We start from the raw sequence: 21,797 nt of genomic DNA, 5'->3' as shown, positions 1-21,797 counted from the left end.
TAAAGTAACAAATAGTTTATTAAAACCAAAGACACACCTATGAAGTAGTTGGCATGTAACTGAATTCATCTATGTACAATAAAGATAAATGTACACACACTAGAACAATGGATAATTGGGTAGCAAGTGCATCTTGTAGGCATGTCAATATTCCTTGAACAACATCAATTAGATGCAACATTCATTCAGCATGTCAAGAAGTAGAATTATTGCATCTACATATCTACCGGTATATAGATACTCCTTGCTGTTTTATAGCTAATCTGTATGCATTTTCAAACACAATTCCAAGATGATTTAGCAAATCAATTGTGAATAATGTTGAGTATAGAGATCCTTCAACAAAAACATTATTTGATATCCTAATAATCAATATTTTTGTATGTGTGCTTTGTGGTTTTATATCTTGATTTTATTCTGTGAACCTCCCTGAGACCCCCATGTACAGGGCAGTATATAAATTCAAATAATAATAATAATATTCTATCAATGGTTTTCTCCCTAGCAGCATATAACGGTAGGCTTGCTTCCCCCTAAAAATTCCTCTTTGCAAATATTATTATTATATCTTTATTTTTGTGTGTGAATAATTCCTTCTTTATTCGAAGGCTCTTGAAGAATATTCTTGCAAGGGATATGTACAATAGCCTTGCAAACAATTATACAAGATCACCCAACTCCGTCTTCACTCACCTTGCTTGTCCTTATGCTCTGTCCTTTTAAAGCCAAAAGGAGTGGAGGTGAGAAGGACAAACTGTGTGTTCAATCCTCATAACTTTTATTGTGTTTTCCTAGATACAAGCAGCAGCACTGGTATAGACTGGTTATCAACTCAACTGCACCTACGATTGGCCAAGTGACTTGTCTACAGCCATCTGAACAGTGTAATGGTACACTCAGGTTTTAACTTGGGAGCAGTTGTTACATTTCCAAAACAAGCTGAAAGTCTTATTTATGTGCAAGTTTGGATTTAGTGGCAAACGCTGTCATCTCTGGAAACCAATACTTTTGCCTACATTCGTCAAACTAAATGAAATGTTTAAAGGGCAGTTCCATGAACAATACATTTTTGCACTGCATAACTAACTTTGGCATTGATATGTTTTAAGACACCTTTCTTCTTAAAGGGGCAAATGCAGGACCACACTCAGACATAAGTGCATTTTTTTAGCCAAGCACCACCTTAATTTCAACTTAATATAAAAAGCAGGATATGAAAGCTGTTTATTCAGGTGACTTCTGATTGCTTTTAAACTGAGTCAGTTACACATATGGTTGTGCATGAATCATGGTTACTTTGAGAATGATCTTATCAGTGTAAGATAAAATCTATGGACATTTTAGTATGTAAGTCACTCAAAAAGGATTTTGTGGGTTTTAAAGGACTAATTGTCATTTTATTTTTTACAGCAGAAAGTATAATTTCAAAACAGTTATGCACTCATCTTTCAAGTTTAAAGGTATCGCCGTTAAAAGGTGTAATTGCTCATCCACTAAGATTACAGCCACTCCCATTTCATAGCATTGATATACTACATTCACTAGTTGAGTGCCTTCCGTATTCCTTATTGAGCTTATTTCCATAGAGTTTTTCTGAAAGGTCAACACTGGTGGACAACACACACACTGTATTGTTTAATTAGAGGAGTTTAAATAAATGTAATTTGTCCTCCAATGGAAAGTAGAATGCTGTTGACTTAAGTCACCATAAACTTTTATTAAAGTCCAAAGTTAGAGCAGCACAACTCTGCCCAAATAGTGTAACTGTTCATACCGTGCAAATTTTGTTATGAAGTCCAGCGCCACCAAGCCACTTTCATCCTGTCCCATACTGCAGTTAGGGAGTCAAAAGCCGGACGGACATCCAAAATGGTGAATTGATAGTTCTTATCTACTTCTCCTCCATCATAATAGTCAATTACATATCGAACTTCCTTTCCACAGCGATCAACAATCCAATCGTGTCTATCAAAAGGTAGTTCATAGCTAGAAATAAATAAAAGTCTTAATGTTGTTGAATTTTAAAAAGTAGTCCAACTGTAAATCAGTCATTACATATGCCACATGTACCCATTGTCGCAAAATTTTGTGTATCTGCTATTAGACGTAGGAAACAAGAGTTTCCCAACGGCAATTCGCAGGGGAATGCTAACATTTAATCTTATTATGTTTTCTAACTTTAAAGTGCAATTGTTGTTTAACTTGTACTGAAATTGTACTGAAATTGTCCCCGGTATCTTTCTATGTTATGTTCTGCCAACTCACCACATGAGTCGAATTGGTCTGTGACCGTTTCATAAACTTTGATTTGATTTGATTATGCCACATGTACCAAACATTAAAATTAAGGTACCTAACATTCAAGTCCCATTCTGTTAAACACAAAGATTCCAAATTTTAAGACTTTTTTGTTTTTTAAATAGAAAGCAATCTGCTCTATATAGCTTACCCCATCCAAGACCTTATTCTGGCTCTTGGTGAGTACTCCTTCGCTTTACCACCAAACCGAATAAGTGCTGGTCCACATGGACACTCCCTAAAGGCAATTTCAGAAACACATAATCAGCAATTGAGGCTAAACAATTGCAGTCAAAAGGACTAAGAAGTATTTGTTCATGACTTAAATGTGTCCACCATACAGCTTCTTAACTTCAATTTCACAACAGCAAGATGAAATTATAAAACGATAAATATTTATTCTGTGGAGATCACACCTTCCGGTGTCAAAGGCAGCAGATTGACCCCTTTTTTTACTTCATATATACACTTCATATATGCACACACACCTCTCCCTTTAAATGCAAACAGCTTCAGAGAAGCAACTTTTGTCAGGGCTGTGGCAGGCTTCCCCATAGCTATTATTTATGTAACAAAAAATTGTCACATTAATTTAACTTACAAAACTACCTAATCTAGTGTGACCTTTAGATGCCAGTTGCAGAACCTCAAAGCCACTTTCAACAGTCTCTGTGAGTTATTTGACCTCTTTGGTTCAGAAAGTTAAAGAGGAACAAATTAGTTCTGAAAGTAAAAAAAAGGCCTAATCATGTCAGTGAAAGACCTGCACTAACTTCTCATTTCCATATGCATTTCCTTGCAACACGAAAATGCACAAAACCTAGAATTACTATGAGAAAACAAAAACTCACCTGTATATCTTTTATTACAAGATACTGTATCAAACTGTGAATATAAATTGTAGCTGTACTTGCCCTGCATGAAGTGCTTCCCATTTTAAAATTTCCTTCCATGCCTGTTCATTATTCTGATTATGAATTTTGATTATATTATTCATATCTTCAGGTTTTATGTCATCATCTTTCCATCTCCATCTACAAAAAGTAATATTGAAAAAGGAGGTATCAGAGGGGAACTGTGGAGTTCCAAGTTTTATTTTATTGTGGGAGGGGGAACTACTTGACTGAAATCAAGTTCCCCATCTCTCTGCCCTTCCTCCACTGAACAAAGAAATAACTAAGTAGAGAAGTTATTTACCAAGCTGGCACAAAACTCAAATATGCCAACAGTACTAAGTTTCAGCAATACTGTATACTACTTGCCTGTTTCTTGCTGTGACGCAAACACCCAGTTTTTCAGCTGAACTGGGTGTTTGCGTAACAGACTGTGGGCCTTTTTTTCAAAGCACAGTCAAAAAGGGTAAGTTTAAAGGGTTGGTTCCATCAATTCCTTCTGTCTGCAGACTCTGATCCAGAGGAAGCTCCTGCTCTGCTAAATGTACATCATCCCCACAAGGCAGAAGGTGGAGGTGGTAATTTTCTGTGGTTTCCCCTACAGCCCCAACTCACACTGCTCCCAAGCATACCCAAAACCAGGCATCCCCAAACTTCGGCCCTCCAGATGTTTTGGACTACAATTCCCATCTTCCCTGTCCACTGGTCCTGTTAGCTAGGGATCATGGGAGTTGTAGGCCAAAACATCTGGAGGGCCGCAGTTTGGGGATGCCTGCCCAAAACCCTCCAGAGCAGATTTTCAGGGGGCTGAAAGATGCATGCTATATATACCACCTACACATTTTAGCCTTTTACCATAGTTGCCTAACTTCTGAAAAGCTTGAAGAAATTTTTGCTCAATCACAAAACTGCCAGTATAGAAAGTCTGCATTATAGTCATGTCTAGAATCAAATACTCATACACTATGATTTAAAAAAAGAAAGTTGAGAGCTTAAGCATAGCTTCCAGGCAGACTGATTGACAGCATAATCCTATGTATATTTACTCAGACTTACCGTATGTCCCTGTGTTCAACAGTTACTCACAGATAAGTGTACACAGGACTTTGTAAACTTAACTAGGCCCTGTTCACACCTGTATGTTAATATTTAGTGATAGCAACATCAAGTGGTTACTCAAATAAATAAATGAGCCAGCACAGGCACAGCCTCAAATATATTTCAAGTTCCTTAAAAGTTTAGATTTTGGAAATCGGGGGTGGGGGGGAAGGTGAATAAAATGAAGAGAAAGCAATGGGAGAGGCAATGGATGAACACCTGTATGTTTATAAATCCACCTTAAATCCCAGGTGTGTTGAGACAGGTTACAGTTAATCTGAGAGGATGAGAAGCACAAGCAGGGTGATTTCAATGCACTTTTTGTTGTACCTGCATCAGCAGGCTACTCAGCAAACTGATGCTGTACTTAATTTATAATTCACTTACCCTTTTCTAAGCATTGCATTCCAAAACATCTGCTCTGAGGGATAAACCCATTTTTGTTCAGAAGACGCTCTAGGAATAGTAGACTCTTCTCTCACTGTAGACAATGGAAATGGTTGATCGGGGGCTGGTAGCTGATTAGGTGCTGGCATCTAAATAAGGAGGAGCAGGAAATAAGAACAGTGGATATTCTGTGGTAAAGAACCGTATCTTCAGTGATAACTTCTATCACTCCAGATATGCTTCTCACCTACTCTACTTAAGACATCCTTTAACAAGAGCAAGTTTCATTTAGTCAAACATTTCAAAGAAGAGTGTTTTGTCCAGAGTACTCTGAATGACTCAACACATTGGTCACTTGCTGTTCAACTCAGGATTTACTTAATATTCAAAAGCAAGAATTCTGCACTGTTAAAAAACAGACTTTATGGGAAAGGTTCAGCAGAAGCCCTGTGCAAGGACTTCCAACAGGCTTCCTTCCTCTTCCCGACCTGCTGTCCAAAAAGAACCAAAGGGGAAGGGGCAAGTATTGTTCTGTCTGGAACAGTTGCACAGACCAGAGGAATTGGAAGAGAGGATTGTTGAATTCCACCCTATACATTTATTTATAAATACATTATTTTATTCATGCTTTGTACGTCTGAGGTTGGCTTTTCATGCTACCTTCTTTTTTGAGCCTTAGGATGCAGAGATTCATAGACTCTGAAACCAGGAGGGTGGGTGCACTTTACTAATTAAAAAAAATCTTTTAAACACTTCTATACCACCCTGCATTCAATTCGCTAAAAAGGAACTAAGTTAATGCACATGAATAAGTAAACTGAGCAGATGATTAGCATTCTAAAAACAACTCATCAAATCTCCAAGGATAGAGATGTCCCTGGTAGGAAAGGAAAGGGTGTTCAAAGGGGAATGATAACAGAAGAGATGATACTAGTTTTAATAAATATTGCTGGAAGAAGAACAAAGGGAGGCAGGATCTGAAAGGCTGAAGCTTTCACTTTCTACAGGTGTTAGTCAAGATTACTATCTTTACAGTCAGAACATGTCTTAAATTAATACAGAAACAATACTATGCCTGTCACAAATGTTCTAACTTGCTTGCAAAAATGATAAACTGAACAGAAATAACAATATCAGCCTGACAATTTCATAAACAGCAGATACAGAGAAAATTATATTTTGATGGCTACTGTCTATTGTTGAGAGCAGCCAAATGCAATATTGCAATATTAAAAAGCAGTATTCAGGGTGACTGCATTTGCAATCTGAAGACAGGGTGATACTCTGCACTACAGGATAAACAGCTCAAAGTAATCTCAGTTCAGTTACGTTAACAGATGTTTGCAACATGAAATACCAAGTCTTTAGGCATTACTCTTAAAAGTTGCAGAAGAAACATATTAGAATTTGTTGGCCTCGTAATAATATTAAAATATCACTTTTATATTTGATAGCAGCACACTAGGGGGGGGGGAACTTTGAGGATACCATATTGCTAGGATCAATCTTCTCATGTGTTTGAGATTTCACAGGGCACTCCACATATTCGTATGCTCTTTCTTGATGTGCAGGAACAGGACAGCTCTGGTTCTCACTAAGACTGCCAGCCGACTGCATATGCATTGGACAACCTGAAACAAAACAAAGCATGATTTGTGCAGTTGAATACAAATTTAACGGCAAATGATCTAGTTCACTGTGCCCTTAATCTGAATTTTATTCATGCTTCTATTTATACAGTTTGATGTAGTGTGACTGGAAATGTATTTTATATGTCAATATTTATAATGCAGCACAATATACCCTGAGGCACGGGGACAGGTGAATGAAGCAGGCATGTCTCTCTGCACAGCTTTGCCTGGCTATGCCAGGCTTCCCTGGCAGGAAGGTTGTTCTGCTACAGAGGTCCCAACCTACTGAAAGCATGAATGGGTGGAAGCTGCCACGTAACAGGGTTTTTCCAGAGCTAGGGAACCCATGGATCCAAATAGATCTTAAGCCAGCTCAACAAGCCAAAAGATCCAGCCCTCGCTTCTGCACATCCCCTGCCACTGATACAGCAAAACAACCTCCTTTTCCTATCAAGCACAAGTGGTAGGACTGTGTTGGTTGTTTCACTATTCTGTTAAGCCCAGCTGAAGCCCAACCACAGTTAGGATTGGGACCTTGGTTCACATTTTAATTTACAGTGAAGGAAAAATGTATTTGATTCCCTGCTAAATTTGCCTTTATTGTAGACGTGAGAGACAGAATAACAATAGGAAAAACCCCAGAAACCCGGAAGACAAAAGTCAGAGATTGATGTGCACTTTTGTTTTATGAGACCCGCCTCTTTTGTTGAATTTATATAGTTCTCTGCATCTGGAACAGTACAGTGGTACCTCGCAATACGAATGCCTCGCACAACGAAAAACTTGCAAGACGAAGTTTTTCAGTGGTTTTTTTGTTTGGGTTTTTTGCTGTGGCAAACTGCGCTTCGCAAGACAAAATTATCGCAAGACGAAGCGACTCGCGGAACGAATTACTTTCGTCTCGCAAGGCACCACTGTATTACATGTTTTATAATTGCATATTGTAATGCTGTTAACTTATGATGAAGAAGTGGGTAGGCAACCTTATGAATCAATAGCCAGTTATCATAATGAGAAGATCGAATAAGAATTCTAATGTTGACTAATAAGAGCGTCTAACCTGAATTCAGAAGCTTCTTAATAAAAAAAACTCAATGAAAAAAACTCTCTTTCTTTAACATCCACACATTTAGAGCTTAAAGAGCCAGCCATATTAGCTCTGGGTCCACAATTACTGGCTGGCCTTGGAAGTCAAGCCAAACAGTTGTAATTGCCAATTGTTTCCCTCTGTCGCAGACCTCACACAAGGGAAGAGATACCCCACTGCTCCCTTTCCCGCTCCAGGATTGTTGGTTTGGTCCTACACTTCTAGCATGGTCCAGAGACCTTGACTCCAAAGACACTACCCTTGTCCACCCCACCTTTTCTTACTCAAGCTGAAAAGACTGGCAGAGGCTTGGCCTGGTGTAGCTGAGGCATTTCAGCCACCTCAGATGCTAAACAATCACCACCCTTCACTCTACTAACCTTTGTGTAGGAGAAGGGGAGAACTACATAGAAACTTTGCAATCTTCACCCACCTCTGTAGCATCGAGGCTGCTGGGAGTTATATTTACCAGGCCAACAAAAATGTGGAAACCTATTCTTATTGTTAAATAAGCCTCTTTGAAGTGATTTTAGAATCATTTTTCACATGCTTAGTTTGTTTAGTTGAGTGAGTAATTACCTTCCATGTTCTTCTGGTGCATTGGACATTGTGAAGGCACAGCCTGAGGCTGTTCTGATACATTTGCTTGGAGTGCGATTGATGGAGAAGATGCAGATGAACCCATGACAACTTCGTCCTTAAAACCAGATTTGACAGGGCATCTGAAATGCAAAGTCAAGCATATTAATACAGTGTATTGTTTACTAGAAAAATGAAGAAATAAAACCAGAAAGGTGACTTGCTAAGAATAATAATTTCAGAGACTGAAAGTGAGTAGTTATGGTCAAGTATGAAGCATGGCCATGACGGTTATTAAATACTGGGGGGAAGACTCGGGACAGTGGCCCCAAGTGAGAGAAGGCTCGGAATAGGACAGAGACCCTGAGTGACTTCCAGGCAGCAGCTCTGAGCAAGGGAAGGTGCATTGGGCAGCAACCTTGGCAGCACATGGGAGTCTCTCTCCTCCTCCTCCTCCTCACCGCATGCCCCCCTATTAAAGTGGGGTGCATGTCCAAGCGCTTTGAGATAGTCACAGCCACCATTCACCTTTACAGATAATTTAGAGATGATTTATTATTTATACCCCGCCCATCTGGCTGGGTTTCCCCAGCCACTCTGGGCGGCTTCCAACAGAAAAATGAAATAAAATAATCTATTAAACATTAAAAGCCTCCCTAAACAGGGCTGCCTTCAGATGTCTTCTAAAAATCTGGTAGCTGTTTTTCTCTTTGACATCTGATGGGAGGGCGTTCCACAGGGCACCTGGATGGTGATAACTTTCTGTGCGTCAAACATACAGAAACAGCGGAAGCTACCTGAAGTACATGAACAACTATAGTTCTTGAAGCAGTGGAGACTGGTCGATTAGGGCAAAAGGGGCACTGTTCCACTAGCCTCAGCCTGTCCCCACCTGCCTGCCTTCTTACAACCAGTTATATGGTTGACAGTGGCTGTCAGCTTCCTCTGCCTTAGTCTGTGTTGCCCTTGAACTTATCAAGGAGGATGGGAACAAAACTAGAACTGGTTGGTTCCGCCTGTCATTGGCTCTAGCTCCACTTACCATTGTTCTCCCTGCCTTTCAAGCGCTAGCCACCACACAGACTTGAAGGCCTCAAAAAGGAGGGGAGAAACAGGACAATTCTTAGGGGGTTTCTTTTTCTCACTCTAAATAGAGAATGGGAGCTGAAAAAGTAACAGGGTTCTTTATCCAGTCCAGCACCTGGCAGTTTAAAAGGTCAAAACCAGAATAAAACTACTGCACACCTGGGATACCTGAGTCAGTAAAGTATGAGACTCTGAATCTCAGGGCCATGGGTTCGAATCCCACGTTGGGCAAAAGATCCCTGCACTGCAGGGGGTGGCCTAGATGACCCTTGTGGTCCCTTCTGACTCTACAATTGTGTGATTATGTGACTTTTTTCTATACTGCTGCTTCCAAGATGAGGCAGCCCGACAGCATTTGGAGATGCCATGTGAAGGCAGGCAAAGGATCAATGATTTAGTTAATTTTAATATTTTAGTAGGAAAGGAGATGGGGGGGGAGCGCAGAATGAGAACCTGGATTTCCGGCTTTTAGGAGGATCTGCCCAGGGTCACCTTGCAGGGGTCGTTGACGGTTATAAGACATACACTAATTCAATGCAGAAGGGGGAGCTGTGTGCGCAGGGGGACGGGGCAGCACACACGACTCTGCATGAGCTGTGCTGGGGAGCTGGACTTGTGGAGGACGGGGGGGGGGGCTTCTGCTTGGTCACCATGCGTTCAGTGGGGAAAGCCTGGAGGGCGCTTCTCCCTCAGAGGGAAGGCTTCGCCGCCCACAATGCGCAGAGGAGCCCGGAGGCCTGTCACGCAAGTGCGTGACACGCCACTACACACCCACCCGAATTTTACCGGTGGCGTAGGAAGGACAACCGCTGCTTACCTCTGTTTCCTCGACCTCCTCAGGGGCGCAGTCACGAGATGCGGCCCACGTCCCGCGAGAGCCGACGCTACGAGATCAGGGCGGAGCTAAAAGGGCCAACGGGATAAGGAGCGGGTGGGGAGAATGGTTTGTGAGCGCGTGGAGGTGGGGGGAAGGGGCGGGGCCTAGAACGCAGCGCTCCGCGAATTCAAAAAGGCGGGGACGCGAGGCAAAAAAACCGAGAGACGTTAGGTTCCTCGTTTCCACGGTAACCGCAGAGGCCTCTTCTCTCCCGTCGCGACCTCCGGCCGTGAGAATAGTTTCTCTCTTCCCGCTTTTCCTCTCCCCGAACCTTCAGGCTTCGTTTTGAAAGGGTGTGTGTGTGTAAATAATAGCACAGACTGAGCATGCTAAGAGTGCCTTTCCTTCTCCATGCAGTATAAGCCTCACAGCTTAGCCAATGGCGCTTAGCTTCCCATGTCAAAGAGGGTTCAAGGCGAGTAAGCACGATCAATCATTGTCCCTTTTCACGTTAGGAAATTAAGGCTTGGTGGTGACCAATGGGGCAAAAGGTGCTTTATCGTGTCAGTCATTTAATCCATAGGGTCCTCTTCATTTACTAGTCGATGCTGACTGCATAGATAACCAGGGCGTCCCCTATTTATACTGTGATTTTAATGTTGCCTATGTTTGTTGATTCCACTAAAGGGGTTAGAACCTGTGTGAGCAGAATGCTGTCCAGTCTGGACGTTGTACCATGGCGTCCAGATTGGAATGTGTAGGTGGTCTCTCCCGGGTTTTACTCACCCCAAATGTCATGGAGTCCCCTGTTTTTAGTACTTTTAGTAACTTGTAGGAATCCCTAGTTGTTGGGGGGGGGTTTCCGCGAAGGAAGGTTGCCCATGGGGTTGTAGGTTGAGGGTTTTCAGGAATATGCCTTTCATATTTAGGTTGAGGTCGCCTCCTAGGATTGCTTCCCCTGTCCCCTATTTATACTGGATCACACGCAGACACATCTTGGATTTATGGGATCCCCACATGTGGCCCCCCCTTCTTTCTTCAGATTTCCCCAGACGTGGCTGAAACCTAAACACCGCCCCCAAACAGCCGCTCGTCCCTAGTGGGACAAATTGCGCCTTAGCTCTGCTGAATCCTAAAAAATGGAAAACCGAAAAGAGTGGCTATTTTATTTGTTCCAGTGTGACACCTGTTGGTGTTGAAGCGGCCAGGATTTGAAAACTTTCGACCACAGCGTTCCTCATGATGGCTGAGAACAGAACAGAGAGTAGGTGAGGTCACCCTTCTCCCTCCATAACCTCTTTCCTTCCTTTTGCGTTCTTTCTGTTGCCACCCCTTCTCCCTCCCTGCCCAGTGGAAGGCAGGAAGAACAGACCCCTCTTGCAACAACAGGTCATTTGCAGGTTGCCCACCTGTGAAGTTTTTCCACCAGTAATGGAAAGGCTGTGAAATTCTAAAGCAGGCTTCCTCAACCTCGGCCCTCCAGATGTTTTGAGAATACAATTCCCATCATCCCTGACCACTGGTCCTGCTAGCTAGGGGTCATGGGAGTTGTAGGCCAAAAAACATCTGGAGGGCAGAGGTTGAGGAAGCCTGTTCTAAAGTATGCAAAACTTGAACCAAATTAACTTTTTTAAAAAGAAAAGAAAAGCATAACTGAACAGACAAAAATACATACTGATGTCAAATATTATTCCGCTAGCAGTTCAGCACCAGTGCTGTGGACAGATCAATTAAAACTATGATCCGTTCTGGAAGAACCACCATTCTGGTAGGTAAAGAAAAAAACAGCACTTCAGACCTTTAATCGGAACTTAGCTTTACAAGTGGCACTGAATGAATTGGGGAACAGATAGGGCACCCAACACATTATTTTTCCAACTGTTAAAATAAAAAATGAAACACTAACAACCCTGACAAATTCAGCTACTTAATTCAGAGTATTACTAGCATTTTATTATTGCGTTTGTGTCCTTTATTCATTGTAAAATAGTGCTCTGTTAGTTTGCAGCAGCAACAAGTTTAATGCTATGGCAGGTAATAAAACTGCCATTAGCTTGTGTAGACTGCAGTGAATTTCATTAAGTGCACAGAATTAGTCTGTATATGTATAATCAATAATATTGTTTACAAAAGCACTTACAATGTTGCTTTCTACAGTAAAGCAATATTTAATTGTACCACATCTCTTATTGCTTTGGCACGTTAAGTTACTTGGATTCACAAAACAATTAAGCTTTATAGTCCAGTAGCTTTAAACATCTGTAGAATCGTTTATCCATTTCTGCTAGTATTTCTACAATTGGAGACTATGAAAAAGAATTATCAGTTTATTCAATGCTGCTATACAGATCTAAATTCTAGAATAGCAAGTGAGAACAGAAATGAACTAAGTGGCTCATAGAAAAACAAATGCCAGTAGTTACACAGTCATATTATTGTATTGCTTTATTATGTCCACATGGCACTATAGTGCTGCTATTAAGACTGTTCAAATGAGTAGACAAAATGACAAGATTGCCTACCGCTACTAACTTTGCAAGTAGAAGCAGCTTCAGAGGAAATAATGGCTCTGCCTACTGAATTACATCCTCAGTTCATGCAAGGTATGTTAATAATACTCAACAGGCTTGACTAGCATCCCACATGAGCAACATACTGTATGTGGTTCAAACATTCCCAGGAACTGATTGCAAAGAGGCACAGGTTGTGTGGAAGTCACACAACAATTCATCAACAAACAAGTAAATGTAGAAGAAGATTCTGCAAACATTTGAAATCCACTAAATGTAGAATAATGGAGTGGCACAACAACCAGAAATGATATAAAAATTATGAGCACTGCACACTGAGGGAACAACCACTTAGGTCAGGCCTGCACAAGGTGTCCTGCCTTCTGAAGTCAGCAGATATAACTTTCTTAGTGGTGCTGCCCCAGTTGTGAAATTAGTTCCTAAAGGTCACTTGGATGATTCTGCTTTGTTTTTTGCAAGCACTTTTAATGAATCAAGTTTTAACCTGGATTTCTGCTTATAACGTCAATGCTCTTACTGCAGTTCTCTGCTTTCAGTGTTGCTGTTTTGTTGTAATTATTTTAGTTCCGTGAATGGATTTTAATTTGTTGTTGCTGTTATATTCTTTTTTGTTAGATGCACTGGAAACCATCCTGAAAAGCAGGCTAAAAATACTTCACATACAATTAAAATATATAAAAGCCCGTCTTAATAGATGGGATGAAACAACTGTTGAGTATTCAATGTATTCTGACTTTGAACTCAAATTGGCACACACACAAAATCAAATTAGCAGACTTATTAAGACCAAAAAGTACCATACATGTGCAATTCTGAGGTTGTGCACACTATGGGCATAACGTCCCATTAAAAAACAAACAAACCCCCAAACAACTTGTTTAATATTAAAGATCTTCTTTCCAGAGTCTTTGGATACACATCACAGATCTCTCATTTTCCACAAAATCGGCAAGAAGAAAGGATATCTGATGACACACGTAATCGTTGCTATACAGAAAAAGGTCTCACACAGTATAGGGAGGTTTCACAGGAGAGGAATGGGATCAGAAATCATTTTCACTTTTCAGAAATCTTCTCATTACCACTATATAGCAAACCCGACCACTTTAGTGCTATAGCACAGCAGAAAAACATTTAAGGAGAAACATACAGAAAATGACCCATTTCACCCTTTCCTCACTCCTCACCCCCCACCATGTTCCAAGCAGCACTACAAGATTCCTGTTCCAGATTTGTTGGGGAGCACTGATACACAGCAACTCTGTGGGTCCACACTGATTGTGTTTATGTAACCAAATGTATTATATTTGGTTGTAAGAGCATTTCACAGTATAGAAGATAACTTTTCACACTTCACTATAAAAAAATCTACTTAGCTGATCGTTATTACTTTTTTTATAATGTCTTAATTCTGCCACTCCTGCCAACCTAGCAGTTCAAAAGCACACCAGTGCAAGTAAATAGGTACCGCTCCAGCGGGAAGGTAAGCGGCGTTTCTGTGCGCTGCTCTGGTTTCACCAGAAGCGGCTTAGTCGTGCTGGCCACATGAGCCAGAAAAACTGTCTGCGGACAAACATCAGCTCCCTCGGCCAGTAAAGCGAGATGAGCACCACAACCCCAGAGTCGTCTGCGACTGGACTTAACTGTCAGGGGTCCTTTACCTTTAATTCTGCCACAAGAGGCAGCCATCTTATTCTACCTCACAGTGTGTTAGGCTTGCATATACAATAATTTTAAAAACTGTTCGCAGAAGAAAATTCTGGCTACTCCTTTCTCACAGGAAATACCGGTAAGCCTTTTTATAAAGTAGCCATATTCAGAAGCTGGCAATGAGTGCCAAGTCATTCCTGTTTGTCATAACAGGAGTAGGCTGTTTTATTTAACATAGTACACACAATTTGAATGAATAAATTCCAAGAAGATATACTGCATTCTCTTCCTTTATTCTTATTTGCCAGTGCCTTGGATACACATGCAACTTATTGCTTAGACATTATTGCATATACCTCAAACAAGAGCAGCCTACACAAATTTACACAAACAGCAAGGCTTTCAAATACCACTGAAGAGCAAACTCATTTATATGCCTATCACAAGCAACATTTAAAAATATTCAAGCAAATTTTAAAGTTCACAAATTGTTTAACCACCCTAGAAAGTCAATAGTGCTATCTCACTCTTTTGTGCATTATCATTATGGGGCTATCAAATCAAGGATATTGTAGGCTTTCAATGTAGTGCAGTAGGATTCATAGCCCATCATCTTTATTCCGTCCCTTTTAGGGACTTTTCAGTGCTGCCTTTATCAAACATTGTGCTATGATTTAATAAGGCCCCATATCATATTCTATTGCACCCCTTTTTCAGCATGGATTTACAACTAGGCAACGCATCTCATTATACTTATTTCAGTAGTGTGCTTGGAAAGAAACATCTGTGAAAACTATTACAGAAATTTGGTTCTTGTATTTTTAAAAAGCACTTAAATGAACTTAAAAATAATGTGACTTATTTATTTGAACCAGATTTCTGAACACTTTCCTTAAGAATTTGGGCACCAGTAGCAACTGCTTTTTAAAAAATATATTCAGCAGTACACACTACATTAACTATACATCTGCTTCAGTTTGTAGTGAATATTTATAGATTGTATCAGATTGTGTCCGTCTGCTGGAAGAAGGCTCTTTAATCCAGAGGATGCTTCCAGGATCAGAAAAGGGGTGGGGTAATTTTCCCATTTTCTCTTGGAGATCCCTAAAGCTTAATCCTAAAGCTGATTAAAGATGGAAAAAAAATTAGAAGAGTGGTATGGGGGCTGCAAGAGAATGTCGTAATTAACAAAAATCACCTCTCCACCACTTTTTGTTCTCAAAGAAACTTTGCTGGATCAAAAATTATTCCAAGATACAATTTGATTCAACTCTTATGATTCCATAACTGACAGACACAATCCCACAAACATGTCCCTGTCAGGAAGAGGGTCAAACTAGGTGAGATGCTGGAGTTCTATGGCTAGAACTTCAAAAATCTGTTTCTTATACAAAAACAGCCATGGAGGGGGAGGGGGCGCTAATCCAAAATAGATAGTGGTGGTGGTGTTATAACCTGCCCTCATGGTATTTCCCTGCTGGAAATCCCTGGCTCTGAACATATTTGCAGCAACTTAACAATAAATAACTTTCAGAAACATCACTCCATGTGTTTTTTTCCATATGCTGGAGCAGACAGTTGTGGGGCATGTGTGAGATCATATTTGGCAGAAATTTGGACAGGCAAAACAGGTTAACTCCCCTGCCTTGCTCAATCCAGATCAGTGTTTCTGCTTCTGCCTTTTAAAAAAGAAGAAGAAAGTAAGTGACGGGAATTAAAGTCATGGGGCTTTCAAATTATCCCTAATTTAACCCACAGTTTGATTACTGGTACTCAGAGATATGTCTAATAAAAAGGGGGGGGGACCACAATATAAGACAGTCAAAAACATAGGTATACATTACATATATTCTCAGCTTCTGTATTTTGGAATTCACTAGCATAAGGGTCTACTTCATAATGCCAGTGTTACCCCAGGCATGATTTGTAAGCTATTACTGGATATTACTGAATATAAAATGATCTCTATAGTAGTATGAGTAAAATGATTCCCATCAGGCTCATTTGCCTTGCAGGGTTAAAGAAGATGGTGATGCTAGCATACAGGATTTTAATTATAGTACAAAATAACAAAACTCACCTTCAACCAGGTATGAGAGAATATATTTATTATTCCATCTTGGGGTTTAAAATTGTTCAAGCAGGACATCAAAAGGGCATGTTTTAAGTAAATATTTCAAAGGATTTTCAAAGCAGTTAGCACAATCGTATACATGCCTGCTCAAAGGCAAGTCCCATTGATTTCAATGGAATGTATGCCAAAGTAAGTGAGTATAGGATTGCAGCCTAATTCACCAAGATCCAAACAATTTACTTTAGGATTTGCACACATGTATAAAGTTTCATTTTTCTATTTTCAAAACGGCAAGCAAAATGTTCACAAATAACTTTTTAAAAACTCATCTGAGTTTTAAAAGCAGCAATGTGCCATGGGGTCTTCAGTCCCAGAAACAAATGCAAAGCCCCTACCCCACACATGTTATTCGGATGTTTAATCAACTGGCCTTGATTAAAGATTTCTGCTGTGTAGCAAAAAAAATCTTCCCCTTCTTCTGGAACATTACAATTCATTATTTCTGCATACTGAACTACTATTGTTACCGGTATTACATGGTGCATTACGGTAACTCTCACAGTATTATTTCTCCAAATATTTTGAGGGACGATATCAGAATGCATCAATAGCAAAGCTCAAAGGAATCTGTATTAGATAATAAAGGGCTTGAATCCAAAGCTTATTTAACAGGAGGATCCTCACATAAGACGGTGCTGTGATTTTGGCTTCCTGCTAGTAATTCTTCTCAGAGCAGCTATAGGTGCCCTTTTCTACTCACATGTCTCCCAAGATAAATGAAATTTAGGTTTAACTTCTAACCCATATTTTAAACAAGGAAATAATGACTTTAAAAAGCCAACAACCTTTAAGTTACAATACATTAGGCCACATCAATATTTGAGCAAGTTCCTTGCTAGACTTTAAAATGTGATTTATAAATATTAGCATATGTTAAAAGAGGCAATAGGGTATTTTTCACCTTTACCCACAGCAGGGAAAGTCAGCTTTCTATGCTTGGAAAGCCATACCCCCACTCTCACCATCCATCAAGCAACAAATACAGAGTAGCTGGAATATTCCTGGCTGTTATCTCAGAGGATAAAGGAATGTCCTAAGTACACAGATGCAAGCCACCAGGCTTAGAGTAGATGGAAAAGTAATAAAGGAGGCACTTGCTTCCACTGAACCTGGCTTCACCATCCTCTTTTGTCCTCATGCCACCTTTCTCTCTTGCAGACATCAAATATATGTGCAGTTCACTTTCTCCATAAGAATTATCATAATGTTGGAGAAAAATAATGTTGAAGGACAAATACAACTCAATAATCATTGTTTGTCCCTGATCTACGATATTACTCCCCCACCCCCACCCCCTTTTCTGAGAGTGTAAAAGTTTCCCAGCTGTACATGACAGTGTTGTAAAACACAATGAGTTGAATCCAGGTTAAGTGAGTTAAACTTCAGTCTCAATTAAATCAGTAGCAACTGATTTATTCTGGATCCAACACATTTGATCCAAGATACATATTTAAACATTAGGAAAGGAAGATGGTATAATAGAGTGATCTATATACAATAATGGATAATGACAGAAGCTGCTCAATGCCTCAGTATTCCAACTCCTTCATGCTATAGCATATACTGTATAAGGAAACTTAAATCCAAACAAAGAAGTAAGACTATACAATGATTGCATATCTGGATCGAAAAGCAGCTCAAAAGATTTATGTATTACAGTACTGTAATAAATAAGTAGTGAAATTAAGAGGACTCTCCAATTATGCACCTTGTACTTTCTGGTAAGATACCACAATAGCACATGCCACATCCGCCCAGAAAAATCAAGTTATTTTAAATTCCAAAATATGTAAAGCACAACACAGCCAAAATATATTAAAGTGCAATTCTATGTATGTCTATTTAGAAGCAAGGGCCACTTAGTTCAGTGGGACCTACTGTATATGTAAATACAGGATTGCAAGTTTAATGGAAAATAAATTATGCATAAGCACAATTGTGATTCACAATTACAGAGTAATTGCAAAGAATACTGATAAAATATTTTAAAGAGTACTTTTCCAGCCCAAAGCAAGTGTTCTTTGAAGTGATTTGCAACATATATAAATAGTGGTCTTCTGCAAGCACAATCTGCTGCATGACACTGTTTGGGCAAACACTGAAATTCCTTCCCCTACCCCAGAAAAATCTGAAGAAGTGTGCATGCACACAAAAGCTCATACCAATAACAAACTTAGTTGGTCTCTAAGGTGTTAACTGGAATTATTATTATTTATTTTGTTTCAACTACAGCAGACCAACACGGCTACCTACCTGTATCTAGAACCCAGAAAATTAGGGCTGGCCTATTCATTGGGCAATAATAGATATATTTAAAAATCCTGAGTCTGGTTAAGGGGCAGTGGTCAGCCAACTGCCAAGTTCAAGGACATGGATCTTTGCAGTTCAGTAGGATCCTGCTATTTCCCTATAAGCAACTGTGCTTCAATTTGTAACTGGGTTATTTTCTCAATTCCAGAGAAATGTGGGATAAGGACATGAAGACGAGCACCTTCACTACTTTCACGCGATTGTAGTGCTGTGGAGATACCTCTGCTATGGCTACTGGGTGGGGGATGGAAAGCATACCAACCTGGCTTAAGAAGTTGCTGGGTCCTGCTTGATAGCTACATTTGAAATGAATAAGAGTATGTGTAGTTCCTTGAAAAGCTCAGTGGGTAACATGTCATTGAACCAGCAATCTGAGGATAAGTTTGTCTACAAGCAGGAAGAGCTTTCAAAGCTACTTCCATTATTCTGCATAAGTGGATGATTTCTTCTAACACATAATATTGGATTGCTTTTTCAAAAGTTTTTAATCTAGAAAGTTAAAATGTGTTCAGTTTTGTTTCAGGGATAACCCAAAGTAGGTAATGATTAACAAATGTGTTAAAAGAAGGCAGTTTACAATCAAAAGAGGCAAATCAAATTAGAAGGATTAAAAAGCACCCAATATTGTTACTGCTTGCACTGAACAGTTGTCTTTTCATAAAAGGTGAGTCTAAACTAATATGTTTCTTAGCAACTTTCTGTTTCTACCAGGAAAAATTGAAGATATTTATTATTTAAATTTCTAGGCTTCTCATCCAGACTCTCAAAAAAGCCCCCAGGAAAGAGAATGACACATGCATGAATATCACTTGATCTCTCATAATTTGGAGCCTAGGCTGAATGTGTTGAGTGCCTCCATGGACAAACATTACATTTGAGGTGATAGGAAATTTATATCCCTCTTATTCATGGTGTCTACAATGATCTTTCACAAATGCAAGTCAACACTTAAAAGTTACAGTTATCAAGGGATGAACATGAGTATCTGAACAGGGCCTCTGTGTTTATATTAAATATACAAAATATTATAACACTAATATGAAGAACAGATCCAAACTGTCTTGATTGTCATGACACTTAAAATGCAATTTAAAAGACTTTTGAGAGCAGTCATTATAATCTTATGAATCCAACAACATTTAGGAGTTAGAAGCACTATAAGGAGTTAGAAGCACTCTTAAGAAAAGGGGGAATTTGCATGTTGTAATAACTCACTTTTAAAAACCTATACTAACTAGTAACCACAGGCTATTATTTGTTATGTAAGACAAATAACCTTTTGCACCAGCCTTTGTTAACAATATTGGAAGAACTACGGTAACATTTTAGGGGCCATGAAAGGGACAAGCAATGGGATAGGAAAACAGCTTATTCTCTACAATACTCCTGCATATTTGCATCACAAACATGAAAATGAACACAACCTTAACAATCAGATAAAGACATGTCAACTGAATAGTTGATCAACACAAGACTGTAATACACCATAAAAGTGGAGGCCACTATAGCTGAGAACATTTGTAAAATTAATGCAAACAAGTAGATTACCATTATCTGTTCTTGTGTTTCCTTTTTACATAGTATTCATCAGCACCATGCTCTTGCAAATACTGTATGTTGAGAGCTAAACCACTTGAAGAAAAAAATTTCTATCATTAGAGAGAAACTATCAACCTATCAGTTTTGTAGAGCTGCTCCAAAGTTGAAAATAATAAAATGCATTTACTGTATATATATTTTAAAATAGGGTTTTCCAACTTAGTAAAGCAATGTTTTTAACTTGCTTTAAAGAAAAAAGAAAGCAATGAAAATGTCAATGAAAATGAATGCATTAGCTACAATTTAAACTTATCTTAACAAGCACAGTAGTTCTTGTGAGATTCACATGTTCTAGACTCATTAGTTTTTTTTCCTACTTCAGTGCTGTAGTTCACACCCCACAAAAATCCTTTTGTTATATGACACTACACTAAAGACATACATAGGTTCCAATAGCCATGACAGAGAAGGAACACTGGTGCAAGAATTTGCTTATGTCCATACTGTTTACCATGCAAGCATGTGCTAGAATTCACATACATTTTAAAAAACAAAAACAACCTGGGGGGGGGGGAACCTGCAGTTTTCCTTTATGTACAGAAAGAATCAATACAAGTAATTGTTTTAAAAGAAAAAGAACCCCTAAACTCTATGGTATGTATTTATGTAAAACTGTTCTATAAATTAGAAAAGATCATGTGCATGCATACAAGGCAGCAGAAAACGTAGTAAAAGATTATAGATTCAACGCAAAATTATCGCAAAAATGTAAAAAAGTTGTCAAAAGATGAAACCTCAGTTATGAACACCATACATTAAGAAAGCAGAGAAACATGCCAGGAAAGTTGCCATATTAGCAGAATATAAACCAAAGATCCTGACATTCACAGGCATTAAAAACACATTAGTCTAAGAAACCTGAGTGAGAATTCATAGGAACGTACTGCTAGAAAAGTTTGTTCCTTTACAGGTTCGTTTGTCTATTAAGTGCTTAGAACACACTGCCAAGGTTGTATATGCAGCATGTTACTGTTTCCCATTCCATGTAATACAAGTCTTCAAATGAAGTGGCCCTGGGTGCCCAGGCAGTGTGCCAAGAGGAAGGCTACATTGAACAGAGGTAATACCTTTTTTCCCTTAAGAGGAGTTTTTTATGGCAAAAGTGTGCATTGTTCTTTCGAAGAAACCAAAGTTCCCGTTATAGATTGTTGTTGCATTAAAAATCTTCTAGTTACATTTGCCATTCTTATTAGCTTTGGCTTCTCCATGTCCAATAAGACAAATAACTTTGTAACATCCCTTTGTGATTTTGACCATCCACTTTAAGTTCATGACGTCCAAGATAATGCTGGAGATAAACCAGACGCTTTGAACTGCAAATCCTAATCTCTGGAAACCTTCTGTTCCTACCTCAGCAGCAACCTTGGTATAATAAATTGGGATGACTATGATCCTCCCTAGGAAAAATGTGATTGTCATTAGTAGTCCATTGATGATGTTGGATTTTGATGCCTTGGAATACCCCAGCACTTCATAGAACCATCTGCAAGAGAAAAAATATTAACAGAAATTAAATCAAATTTTGTGAGTGCAACCTCTGAATACAGACTCAGATTTGGATATAAAAATTCCATCAGCTCTACAAGCATTCTGAATTCCTGATGTTTATCATAGTTTCATTTCTCATCACTTTCATGCAGCTAGAAAGCTGCAAAAATATCTGTAAAGATATTCAGAATTGCTAATGTTATGAATCT

At 39.3% G+C, this 21,797-nt stretch overlaps 2 protein-coding genes and 1 long non-coding RNA gene across 7 annotated transcripts in view; 1 reads left to right on the top strand and 2 right to left on the bottom strand.

The window, feature by feature from the left end:
• Positions 1 to 9,909, bottom strand: HCCS (holocytochrome c synthase). 2 transcript variants are annotated; one of them, XM_060276723.2, is made up of 7 exons: positions 9,835 to 9,909; positions 7,974 to 8,116; positions 6,165 to 6,307; positions 4,677 to 4,825; positions 3,209 to 3,332; positions 2,450 to 2,532; positions 1 to 1,986 (listed from the first exon to the last, which is right to left on the bottom strand). In XM_060276723.2, exons 2-7 carry the CDS (start codon positions 8,077 to 8,079, stop codon positions 1,788 to 1,790), a joined length of 804 nt encoding a protein of 267 aa, XP_060132706.1. In that variant the 5' UTR covers positions 8,080 to 8,116; positions 9,835 to 9,909; the 3' UTR covers positions 1 to 1,787. The 2 variants fall into 2 exon arrangements, with proteins under 2 accessions (XP_060132706.1, XP_060132705.1); XM_060276722.2 differs by having other exon boundaries at positions 9,877 to 9,909.
• Positions 9,910 to 10,022: 113 nt separating this feature from the next.
• Positions 10,023 to 21,797, top strand: part of LOC118088876 (uncharacterized) — a 13,096-nt gene continuing 1,321 nt past the window's right edge. The window contains exons 1-4 of one of the 3 annotated variants that reach the window (XR_015950794.1): positions 10,090 to 10,229; positions 11,055 to 11,140; positions 16,073 to 16,147; positions 21,011 to 21,160. This is a non-coding gene — a long non-coding RNA (uncharacterized LOC118088876). Of the gene's footprint in view, positions 10,230 to 11,054; positions 11,145 to 16,072; positions 16,148 to 21,010; positions 21,161 to 21,797 lie in introns of all 3 variants that reach the window. The other 2 variants (XR_004693060.3, XR_015950793.1) reach the window with 2 other exon arrangements.
• The window catches only part of TLCD4 (TLC domain containing 4), a 25,193-nt gene continuing 22,363 nt past the window's right edge, over positions 18,968 to 21,797 (bottom strand). For both annotated transcript variants that reach the window (XM_035123023.3, XM_060276724.2), the window contains exon 7: positions 18,968 to 21,583. In XM_035123023.3, coding sequence (XP_034978914.1) covers positions 21,268 to 21,583 — 316 coding nt within the window. In that variant the 3' untranslated portion in view covers positions 18,968 to 21,267. The remainder of the gene's footprint in view (positions 21,584 to 21,797) is intronic.

This window comes from Zootoca vivipara, chromosome 7 (genome assembly GCF_965207765.1).
Source record: "Zootoca vivipara chromosome 7, rZooViv2.hap1.1, whole genome shotgun sequence".
NCBI classification, from domain to species: Eukaryota; Metazoa; Chordata; class Lepidosauria; order Squamata; family Lacertidae; genus Zootoca; species Zootoca vivipara.
Note: the sequence above shows the minus strand (reverse complement) of the source record. Positions and strands in the feature narration are given on the sequence as shown.

Bases quoted from the DNA above. Each gene is read 5' to 3' on its own strand.
- HCCS (XM_060276723.2), bottom strand. From the start codon at position 8,079: ATGGGTTCATCTGCATCTTCTCCATCAATCGCACTCCAAGCAAATGTA. The intron at 4,826-6,164 runs GTATCCTCAAAG...CTCCTTATTTAG, and splicing joins AGATTGATCCTAGCAATATG to ATGCCAGCACCTAATCAGCT. The intron at 1,987-2,449 runs GTAAGCTATATA...ATTTATTTCTAG, and splicing joins AGAATAAGGTCTTGGATGGG to CTATGAACTACCTTTTGATA.